Source organism: Cottoperca gobio, chromosome 5, assembly GCF_900634415.1.
Source record: "Cottoperca gobio chromosome 5, fCotGob3.1, whole genome shotgun sequence".
NCBI lineage: Eukaryota > Metazoa > Chordata > Actinopteri > Perciformes > Bovichtidae > Cottoperca > Cottoperca gobio.
Window position 1 is genome coordinate 11,343,872 of NC_041359.1, and position 12,305 is coordinate 11,356,176.

A 12,305-nucleotide genomic window follows, 5' to 3' on the forward strand; every position below is an offset into this window, starting at 1 on the left:
CCGTTCCCTCTCTCTCCTTTCCCTCTCTCTCTCTTCTCGCTCTCCGCCTACTCTCTCTCCCTCTCTCTCTCTTCTCTCTCTCTCTCTCTCTCTCCCTCTCTCTCTCTCTCTAATAGAAAGACATAAAAGATAGTATCAAGATATAGATCTGAGAGAGAGAGAGAGAGAGAGAGAGAGACTATAATATATATTAGATAGAGTAGATAGATCTAGATAGAGATAGATCTGATAAAGATATATATATATAATCTATATATAATATCGATAAACATCCTCTTGTCTTACTCTCCTCTCCCTCCTCTCCTCTCTCTCTCTCTCTCTCTCTCTCTCTCTCCTCTCCTTCTCTCTCTCTCCTCTCTCTCTCTACCTCTGCTCTCGTCTCTTATCTCATCTCTCCCTCTCCCTCTCTCTCTCTCTCCCCCTCTCTCCCCCTCTCCTCTCTCCTTCTCTCTCTCTCTTCCCCTCTCTTCTCTCTCTCTCCCTCCTCTCTCTTCTCTCTCAAAAAAAAAAAAAAATCTCTCTTCTCTTCTCTCCTATCTCGCCTCTCTCTCTCTCTCTCCCTCTCTCTCTCTACTCTCTCTCTTCTCTCTCTCCTCCCTCTCTTCTCCTCTCTCCCTCCCTCTCGCTCCCCCTCTCCCTCTCTCTCTCCCTCTCCTCTCTCTCTCCTCTCGTCTCGCTCCTCTCTCCCTCTCTCTCCCTCTCTCCCTCACTCTCTCTCTCTCTCTCTCTCTCTCCCTCTCTCTCTTCGCTCTTCCCTCCTCTTCTCACCCCCCCCCTCTCCTGCTCCTCTCTCGTTCTCTCTCTCTCTCCCTCTCTCTCTCTGCTCTCTCTCTCGTCCACTTCTCTGCATAGATAAATAAAGCATAGCGTCGCTCTCGAAGCGCTAGAGCGACCGCACTCGAGAGAGATAGAGACAGAACTATATCTATCTCTCTATCTCTCGCTATCTCTCTCTCGATACTACGAGCCCTCCACCATATCTCTCTCTCTCTCTCTCTCTCTCTCTCTCTCTCCCTCTCTCTCTATCTCCTCTCTCTCTCTCTATCTCTCCCCTCCCTCTCGCTCGTCTCTCTCTCCCTCCTCCTCTCGCTCTCTCTCTCTCTCTCCCCTCCCTCCTCGCTCATATCTCACATTAGAGCTATGAGAGGAAGTGCAAGACACAGAAAAGTCAGAGGCTTGTGTCAAGCAGTTGACTGTGACTCCCTCCGTCAGTGTACAGCCGGGCTGCAGCACCACTCCCCTGTCAAAGCAGGATCTATCTTCTTCCCGAGCCTCGCAGCCTGTCTGTCCGCTGCCTCTGTGATTGACTGGACTGCTGTGGGAGCACAAAGGTTTCCTCTTGCTGGATGTCAGCAACCAAAACCGGTAGGCGATGTTACACATTTGAAAAATAATCTATCTGTGCAATAGTGTAAAAATGTGTATTTCCATGACTCTATATCAACAGGAAAGTATGGTAATATGTGGTGTATTATACTCTGAAGAAAGGATTTTAGCTGTTCTGGTACTTTAGCAGATGTGGACACAGTTTTGCCCAAACGGAAGATTCATTTTGTTAGGGTTAGGGTTATCATCATTGTTACTTACGGCAGATGGTCAGCTTTTGTTTGGCTTCAGCTGTGAGAAGCTTGGGTTCGTTCTGCATTCAGTGTAGTGCCTACACTTTACATTGATATCACTGCAAATACTTTAAAATCAAGTAAACCTATAATATGTGAAAGAGGAACATTGTGGTGAGCGAAAGCAAAAAATGGCATAACTGTAGCTCATTTTTTTGGTTTTATTTGTTTGGTTTTGGAAGTGTTGTTTCTCAGGACGGGGAAGGGGAGAAAATTGGAAACAGACCCACCCACCCTGGAGAGCTAGTCGGTCCAGGAAAAGTATTAAAGTGCAAAGTATGAAGGAGACACACAACAACAGTCCTTCACTGCAAAGCTGAGGGGAGACAAGCTCAGAGAGACGCAGAGGAGAACTAGTTTTTGTTTAGAAAAAGGCTGGAAAGATGTGACACAGTGAGCGTTGCTGTCACAACACCGGTTGTCCTCTGTACTGATGTTCTTTTAAGCAAGGTGAGCAAAAATTGAAAAAATGTTGACGTGCTTGAGTTGTCAGATTTTTGCTTGTGCATGCTTATGTTTTCTTTGCCCACGGATACATATTTTCATAGAAATCTAGACCAGCCCGAAACATCACATCATCACTGCCACAAGCTTAACACATTTTTATTCCATTAGAAATGATTAGAAAGTAAGTTAGTGGAGTCCGCTGTAGAGCAGGTTTGACTCTTCACGCCCTCCTTCCTTGTTTTTGTGCACTGTACATAAATCTTGCTGCATAAGATGAAATGCTGGCCTCAGCCGTTCTCGCCCAAAACACTACACTTTCGCTCTATTTTTACTCTCCCGTGCTGCTCCATTTTTAGAGACTTGTGTACGTGGTTTGTTAGGCTATAAATCAGACTGTAACCTCTCTGTGTTCTCCCAGAGAAATAATGGGAGTATAACAACGACATTCATGGTTTATTTGGCCAGGCGGTTATGAACACATATGACTTTTTTAGGTAGTTTGAAACTAATAAAAGGTATTTAACTTTTAGCATGATCACTCAGCTGTCTCTCGAATGATCTGATACACCAATTAATACTTTTAATACGTCTACGAATCCAATGGCAAGTGAAATTTGTCTGACTCGAAATCTGACAAATGCTCTGTTGACTTAAAGCATTTTAAATGAGACTATCAGCAAAGAGTAACTTGTACCCGGGTGTATGATTCACAGATTGATAATCAGAACAGGAGCTGAAATGAGTGAATTGATCAATGATTTGATTGACAGAGAATTGATGGGCTTTAATTTTGATAATTAGTTCATCGTAATGCATTTTTAAGCAAGAATGCAACAATTTGTATGCAAAACTGCACTGGTTCCAGCGACACAAATGTAAATATTTCCTGTTTTTCTTAGTCTTCTGTGACAGTAAACTGACTATCTTTGGATTTTGGACATTTGTTCGGACAAAACGAGACATTCAGAGACCATCTTAGGGACTTGTAAGAACTGCTGATTTTCACTATTTGCTGATCATAATATCGTAAATGAAGCCATCTTTAATTTGATTAGGGGAGAACAAAGAAAGGTCTTGTGCAAAGCGGGAAATCAGTGTAAGCTAAACTGTAAAAATAACTTTAGATGGTCTATATATCTGTCATTGTGATAAATCATCAAACTGTGGGTTTGTTTTGGTTTGGGAAGGTCGAAGGGTTAAGAGGCCACAGTGAGCTGGGAGTGGCCCTCGGGGACGTAACTCTCCCTGTCTCAGGGTCACTGAATCAGACATCTCACGTCACGAGGGTCTAAATCAAGCCGAGTGTCGACTGAGGGCACAGAACGAGAACGATTGGTCACAATGTTGTGTGTTTCTAAGACGTGACATTTATGTTGTGTACAGTATTTAAGCCTTCTCTAAAAGTTTTAATATAAGAGTCATTATTTGTCTTTAGAAACCTCTAATTACAAAACTTAGAAACTTACACCAATGATTACTTTTTGAGAATGTGTCAGTCCAATCAAAACTTAAATGCATCTTTGTTTTCAGTTTCCAAAATGACTTGGATTTGTAATTGTTACATCACATTTTCCAAATTGCCGAAGGACATTACAGTAACTTGGCTGTATAGTAAAAGTATGACGATGCAAAACAGATCACCTCTCTGGTCTTAAGAGCATTTTTCATCACAGCAGAGGCTGCAAAATGAGGTCAAGTGAGCGCTGTAAAGGATGAAGAAGGAACTTGAAAATAGTAGTTGATAGTAAGTTCACTTCCATCTCTTGCACCTGAACAGGCTGTTGTTTGTGTTAAGATAACAAGCAATAGATGCAGTCATTTATTTGTGTACCACCCCCTTGTGGAATAGTATTTTTCCTGCAAGAATCTGCTCTAATTGAGATGTATCTGCATTGGGAACGTTTAATTGTAAAGGGAAAAACTGTCAGAAAGTTTTTGTCATGGAGGAAGCGGTTAAAGTTTCAAGAATTACTGTACAGAGATAGAAACCTCTTTTAGCAGGAAATATAAAGTTAATGAGAATTGTTGCCTTTTCCACATTCCTTTACATTATCACACAGTTAAATGACACACGATTATTTCTCTCATTATATCTGGACATTTTACACAATAAGAGTTCTTAATTAATCTATAGTCTAATAAACAACAGACATCAACATGAGCATTAACTTCACAGCAGCTCCAGTGAAATCGCCACCTCTTAGGTTTGTTCTGTTTGACATTCAAAAGACACGACACAAACCTTTTCAAAGAGGTACACACGGTTCTCAACTCTTATGTTTTGACCTTTTGCCACATGTGCACACACGGGAGTGTGAAGGCGTCGTAAAGCAACACTTTCCAGCATCACAGTCAGTTTCCAGAGAAACTAGGCGAGTGCTGAATGCTATGTATCCCCTCTGTGGGTTGACTTTGCCTTGCTGTTGGGAATGGAAAGGCTTTAGAGGCTACCCGCCACAGAGAGCAGCCTCCAGCGCCTTCTCGGTTCAAAGTTACCGCACAGCTGCTAGCTGGAGCTTCGCGTGGCCTACCTGAACACGTGCAAGGGTCTTTGTTATGCAGAGTTCAAGAACTTCACAACCACTGTTTTACATGCGTAATGGAGCTTTTTTCCTTTTATGTACACAACAAGGCAATGATACGTAGAATATCAGTTTTGTTGAATTTCTTTCTCTTTTTTGCATTCTACATTAACTGGTGATTTAAAGTTGCATTAACTGATTTCTTTGGGCCACTTTGGGGCAGTGGAACAAGCTGAACAATGAAACATCACCGTATGAAGTTGTTGTGGTTCTGCTCTCTACCAACTACTGAGGGATTTGGCTCTTTAGCAGCTTATTGCTCCACTCTGTAAATCAGCTAGTTACTTACTTTGTCTGTCTGCTGTTTGGTGCTGGGCTGGTAGTGTACGGTGGATTGGACCGCTAAGCATAACCCTAACCCTTTCGCCAAATAAAAACACTAGAGCTGCAATGATTAGTCGACAGAAAAATAATCAGCAACTATTTAGATAATCGATTAATTCGTCAGTCATTTTTCATGCAAAAATGTCAGAACACGTTTTCAGCCTCTCAAAAATAGAGATTCCTGCTTTTTTCTGTTTTACATCATCTTTGTGTCTTTGACTGACAAAACAAGACATTTAACAAGACATCCAAGGTGACATTAGTCACCTTAGAAACTAGGATGGACATTTTTATTACTATTTTCTGACATTTCATATACCAAACGAGTAATCGATTACTGTACAGTAATCTAGAAAATAATCAGCAAGAATAATGGATTATGGAAATAATCGTTAGTTGCAGTCCTAAAAAACTGCCTCGACAGGATTGATGCGAGCAGTGAAACTGAATCAAAACAGTAAAAAAACAGAGCTACAGAGAGAACTGTATGTATGGCTGAGTTGCGTGTTTCTGTTTGTATGTGTGCTTTCCACATGCCTGTGAGATGTGTGTGTACATGTCTGTGTCTGTAAGGTAGGACGACCCCCTGCATAGTAAAAAACTAATTCTTGTTTGCAGACCCCCAGCCTCCACCCGATTCCAGGAAATCTATGCAACTGATAACTCCCCACATTCCACGGGTCACAATAATGTACCGTGGCAATACCGCCAGTGACTCCTCCAATATGACACTCATTATCCTCGTCAAACTGTCAATATCAGAGCGAACAATTACGCTTGCATGCAGCTACTAAAAGCCGCTACTGGCCGTTTGTTTTGTTATGTGAGTGTGGTTGGAGGCATGCCTGATCCTGCATCTTAATTATTCGTGCCGCAGCCTTTTCTCACTGTCTAATCACTTTATCACTCTGCCTATCTTTTCCCTGACTCCCTCCTTTTCTTTCACTTTTTTGGCTATCTGCCCGGCAACTGCTGCTCCCTCCATCACCGTATTGCCTGACTGCATTCCTCTCATTCCTACTGGCTTCCTGTGACTGGAAGAGGAGTGAGCCCTACTGGCCACAAAACTCCACCTTGGAGTCATATCCATGTATACCATGTGTCTTCCTCCCTTCTTCACTGTTCTGACTATCAATTTTTTTAAATCCTCTTCGGGATTTTGTATAAAATTGCGTCTGGCGACAGGACATCCAGGATGACTTTTCCACAGCATCTCGCTCATACTGCTATGTACTCTAAGATGGGGATGTTTTTACAGAGTCTCTCTCTCTCTGTGTTCCAGTCACACAGATCCAAACTCTCACATGCTACCCAGCAGTGGCACTGGCAGAGAAAGAAATAGTGTGATGGGGAAAGTTATGAAGCTCTATTGACATCTGATGATGACAGAAACACAAATGTTGGTGATAATAAAACTGTGACCTACTAAGTAGCCTTATTGTTAAAGAAATTGTTTCAATTTTGTTCAAAATGAATGTTAAATTACATTACAGCTATCAGGCACTTTAGATATGTGTATCCAAATGTGCATAGTGACACATACTGTATATCCTTAACATCAGAGACATTAGAGCCATGGATGGAAAGTGACAATTCACTTTATTACTTACTTTATTTAAAATGGATACTTACAATTAGCTATCAGCTCCTACATGTATCATTTTAGATTATAATTTGAACATGTGCTATAACGTTACGGCGGTGATTCAGAGACCTACTGAATGTTGACGAGATTGATATGAATAATCACGCGTTGATAATGGCTCATGAAATTATTTCTAAAGGCAAAAACAAAACAGTGAATAAATAAATATTTGTATATTTAGAAACAAGCTGTTTTAAATGTTAATGTAACTTAAGCAGCAACAGTTACCAAGCACTCTTTACATCTGCAAGTAGAAGAAACTCTGTCTCAAGCATGTTCTGTTCAAAATGGAAGATCTGCTATGAAATTGAATTTGCTTGTACGTATCTCTAATTGATTCAGGACACAGTCAACCCCGTGACTGGAGATGGACTGTTAGGTCGTGCCAAGAACATAACAAGGCAAAAGACCCACTGTTGTTGAAATTACACTGAGTTTACACTGAGGCCATCATTTTCCCCCTAGGTACACAATGTAACTAAACAACAGCAAAGCTATTGACCAGGACTGGCCTGGGTCCCATGAAACAAAGGACTGACTCAGTTTTACCAGTTGGTTTGTCCCAGATTGGTTAATCTTCATTGATCGAATCATGTAGACATTTAATGCTGGCAGAGGGTGGATTTGGCCACAAGCAGGATGAGGAAACTGTGAGAGACAGTGAGAGTTCAGTTTGGGAGAGGACATGTGAGAATGGGCAGCACTGTCTAAATTAAGAGTTGTGGCGTGTATTTGTGCATCCCAGAGAGAACCTTTTTGTCCTCAGACTTTAAAGTTTGCCTTTGGCTTCATGAAGTGGTCAGATCCCGAAATAAAAATAGAGGATAATCAGAAAAAAAGGCAAATAAAGAGATCAGTAAAATAAACATGATGGCACAGAACGAGTTGCATGTTACATTAGCAGCGTATCAACAATTCAATCAAGCTACGATTTCCAGTAAAAAAACAACTTTTTACACGCATTCAGGTTTTGAGGACTCTGCAGCACCTCCTGCACACAGACGTTTGGATTTGTTGTAAACTGGATGTAAAGAATGATATTCTACTTGAGGCCTTCTATCCGACCTGATATGCACATGTATTTCAAATTTGTTGGGTTCTGTGGTTTTCCAATTATTTTGATGGCCATATTTATATTTCTGGCCAGTTTCCCTTAACAACATCCTTTCTGATGTCATAAAAGTGTCCTAAAGATACACATTGCTTAGAGATATATTTGCTCAGCCTACAACCAAAAGCAATTCTATGGAAGTTAAACGCATCCGCTGTCAGCACAGGGAAGTTATTTACCATGTTGTTATTTCAACAACATGGCAGGAGTGGTGGGGGTTATACTCAAAGTGCTATTAACTTTGTTTAACTCTCTGTCCTCTTTATTATGCTCCTCATTATGATGAAGATATCTTAGCTCTTTGTATGTACAGCTCCTGTGGTACACCAATTAATGTTATATCAGCAGCAGCATATCTACTTAATTTGCCAACTGTATTCAATGTGTGTATATACTGAAAACAGGCTGGTAGTGATATTGTTTGTTTGGGTTGTATCGCCTTTATCACGTAACCAGTGTTATCCTATGATATGTGTGTCTGTGGTAGCTTAGTCAAAAGTAACTCATTCTGCAGTCCTATTCCTTTTGGAAGAGGTACTAAGCAACTTTAACTATATATACCCTACTACCGGGTAGCTTGTGAAATTAATTAAGGGATAAAGAGGAGTCTATAGTCTAATCTTTTACATAATTATACATAATAATGTATTGATTATATTTTGTATTATTAATCCGAATCTGCAGAATAACAACTAGTAACTGAAGTTGTAAAATAAAGGTAGTGGAGTACACGCTCACACACACACACACACACGCACACGCGCACACACACACACACACACACACACACACACACACACACAAAGCATCCTTCTTACCGAGTTCAGCAGATGGAGCCCTCACACAGCAGCACACACGCGGATGAAAGTGACTGTCAGCTGGTTTTATCAGTAGTTTCACAACCGACGCTCAGTGAGAAGGAGACAGACAAGTGGAGAGCAGATTTCGGTGACTGCGGACAGTCTTTCTCTTACAAAGTAACCGACATTATAACATTTTAAAGTGTCTTAGCTTTCTTTATACGCAGCTCTGGTTGGGGCGCGTGCTGATGGCTGGAACCAACGTTTTCTTTTGTGTGTGTAAAAGACCAGTCAGCTAAACTGACACAATAACGACCAGTTTAGTCAAAAAAGACCGAAGATGACAAGGATAGACAGACGGACGAAGTTTTTATCTGTCTTTTCTTTTTTCTGACTTGCTTTTGGTACCTTAACACTGGCTGTCAGACCCTCCGGTGTCGCATGAAGTTGGAAATGCGTCGCATTTGAACTTCACCTCCAAACGGTAGGCGATGTTTAACGTTATTATGTGCTAACGTGCACCGTGCAGTAAGCTAGCAAACGCAGTTACAACGTCTAACTATAACTATATATGACTATAACTTTTTTGTTTTAAATGTATCTCAACTGCTAATTTACTGCTTCCTTGTGTAAAATAACGTGTGTCGGCTAACATACTTAAACTTACTTGTTCTGTTACAAATGTGAGCCAGCTAAATATCCGCTGCCTGCCACAAACACCCACGCGATCCTCGTTCTGGCTTGTGTCCCAACTCAACAGGTGTAAAAAGCTCACCTGGCTGACATTTTAATTTGCAGTTAAAAGTGTTCTACTATCATATGAAGAAATGCTGTAGGCTACAACAATTGACAAAAATGGCCATAATGATTTCCAAAATCAGAATAAGTGTAAGTTACATGCCCAGAGTGCAGTCTGACGTAGTATATGCTTCATTACCCGCCTGAACCTGTAACTCAATGCGGTAATTATCCTAATACGACAGGCAACATGACTATTTTATGGTGATAAATAGACCAAATAATTAGCCCATGTAATTATGGTATTAAGGCGTCATTGTGAGTGCTAGTGTAGAATTTCCTACTGGATGTTTTTCTGCCCATAACGTCATTGAAAAGTTTGACTCATCCACTTCTAGGCAACAAATGTTTGGTTGTTTGATGGACTATGGGGTGGGCAGCTGTGTTGTGTGAGTGTGTGTGCTGTATTATGACAGAAGTCGTAAATTGTTAGATCCCACCCAAGCCCCCTCAGTCCCCAGAAAATGAAAACACACATACAAGCACACACACACACACACACACACACACACACACACACACACACACACACACACACACACACACACACACACACGCAGAGGGCAGCCATGTGTGGAATAATGTTCTCATGTGTCCAGGTTCTATCTCTGGTCGGGATGAGGTCATAGCCTCAGTGCTGGTGTGGGGATACAGTTACATTAGTCTCATGTTGGCCATGCCAAAATAATCGACACCACCTACACTCTGCCCCCTTTCTGTTGCCTTTTATATTTCTCCTCCATTTATTTACCCTCTCATCATCTCATCATCCCAGCAGGGATCATTATTGCTTTGAATTTCTATCTCTGTGCATGCATGGTTGTCTCTGCAGCGTGCAGATACTGTATCCACGCATGTGTGTTTGTTTACAAAAGTGCATCACTGAATACTCATAATAACTAGCTTTTATGCTACATGATTGGTGTCACCTTACTCAAACTGTTGATCACAAAGGCCCCTTTGCTCCACAAGTTGTGATAGCCTTTGGGTTTGGCTTTGTCATAAACACTGAATAGGTCTCATATGACTGCAGGTTCAAGTGAAACTTTACCACCATCATCTTAGAATAAAGGCTACATATTCCCACCTAACAATGGAAATGTGGATATTCTGTTTGTCTCTCCGTCTGTGGGCTTTTTTCTTCATTCTTTTAGACATTTTTATGTCAACATACAGTAAGTCGCCTCTGTGCTTCTACAGTTGGCGTCAGCTGTGAGTCACGCTCTGGCCTAACTATTTGCAAGGTAATCCTTGCAAATTATATAATTCTTATTAGACTGTCGCACTGCGATGTGGTTGCTAGTAGTCAGTGAGGTTTTGACTTCCTGTTGAGATATGAAGCTGGATTTCATTTTGCATAGTGGGTAACCCTCTAATAGAAATTCACAGTTATTTCAAAAACATGATCATGTTTATTTAGAGGCATTTCTTCGCATTCAATTCACCATGTGGTTTAACACATACTGCAGGGAAACTGTTGGAGAAGTGTGCTAGTTTTGGTTTTCTTTTTTGAGTTCCCTTAAGAGTTGGCTAAGAAGAAGTCTTGTAATGTAATTTAGTCTGTACATTTCTATATAGCCAAAGTTGGGAATATTACATGCTTAGCTGCATTAGATGCCTGTCTCTGTATCATGTTGAACAGTTTTAGAAGTAGGTCTGCTAAAATTATTATTTTCATTATCAATTAATCCGCTAACGTTTTCTTCAGTAATTGACGTCAGAAAATTGCATACAATTACGATTATAATTTTCCAGAGCCCAAGATGATGTATTAAAATTGCTTGTTTTATCCAAAACCCATAGATAGTCAGTTTACTGTTGTGACTTTATTTAAAAATTACTAAAAGATGAATCGCTTATCAAAATAGAAGTGGATTACTTTTCTGTCTTCGGCTTAATAAATTGAGGTCATTAAAAGGTCAGTGGATTGATTTATTTTTACTTTGCTTGCTGCATGGATGACTAAGATGACCAGTAAGGGACTTTCCACCACTACTGAATTAATCACTTATTTCCAATGTATTTGACCAGTAGTTCAACCCTGGTTGAGTAAACACTGAAAGAGAAGCTTGTTGGAGAATCTCCTTCATTGACCCCATAATAGGCCTTTATAAAACAAGGAAAATTCATATTTTGTGATCAAGCATTCATCGCTTCATATCCATCATATCCATTTTGGTTATGCCTTTGTGCTGAAGGCTAGTTGTGAAAGTGAATATCAACCTTTTCCCAGGACAGATAACCTTTAAAAGTTCCCAGTGTTTCCCCAGTGTGAGCCACAGCAGTGCGCTGACAATAGGGACAGTGTTCTGGACCAGCCAGAGCCCCAGATCACATTTCCTGTTCCTGATTTAAGATCAACTCAGCTGACTACTGATACTGCTCCTCAAAAACATAGCAACAGGAGTGTGTGTGTGTGTGTGTGTGTGTGTGTGTGTGTGTGTGTGTGTGTGTGTGTGTGTGTGTGAGAATCAGAAAGGGAAAAAGATGGAGAATATTAGGGAAATCAGCAAAGTTCAATCAAAGACAGTAACTTTATTAAAAATCAGCAGTAAAAGCAGGCTAGTACTAGTAATTCTTACTGACTGCTGGGTGGATTTGAAACAACGAAGCCCTTCTGTGTAGATAGCTTTCTAACCTATTGTGCAATAACAGATTGTGATGCCCAGTATACCGCAGACTCTTGGGCGACTCATAGTAGGAAGTGAGCACATGTGCCTATTCTCTCAGTCAAATCACCTTATGCCTGTTGTTGTGTTTTTACATGTAAAAAACAAATATAACATAGTGTCTCTGTGTTTGCATAAAGGCCACATTCACTCAGGTAACATCTGGTAACGGCAGGATCATAGAGCAGGGGTGGATGAGTGTAGGTGTAGATGAGGTGCACAGACCTGAATCAGTTACTGTTTCTTTTGAAGTACATAAAGGAAGTCAGCTGGTGTTCCCGTCAGGTCAAACAGTCGCTCATGTCTTAAT

The 12,305-nt window shown here is 40.8% G+C and overlaps 1 protein-coding gene across 8 annotated transcripts in view; it reads left to right on the forward strand.

Annotated features, from left to right (window-relative positions):
• Positions 1-1,162: 1,162 nt before the first annotated feature.
• LOC115008605 (histone deacetylase 7-like) overlaps positions 1,163-12,305 on the forward strand; it is a 44,110-nt gene continuing 32,967 nt past the window's right edge. For 5 of the 8 annotated variants that reach the window (XR_003832310.1, XM_029432297.1, XM_029432298.1 and 2 more), the window contains exon 1: positions 1,163-1,365. Coding sequence is in view for 4 of the 8 variants with exons in the window: in XM_029432297.1 (XP_029288157.1) it covers positions 1,347-1,365 (19 nt within the window). In the remaining 4 variants the exon portion in view is untranslated. Of the gene's footprint in view, positions 1,366-1,801; positions 2,070-8,633; positions 9,013-12,305 lie in introns of those variants that run through there. The other 3 variants (XM_029432302.1, XM_029432303.1, XM_029432301.1) reach the window with 3 other exon arrangements.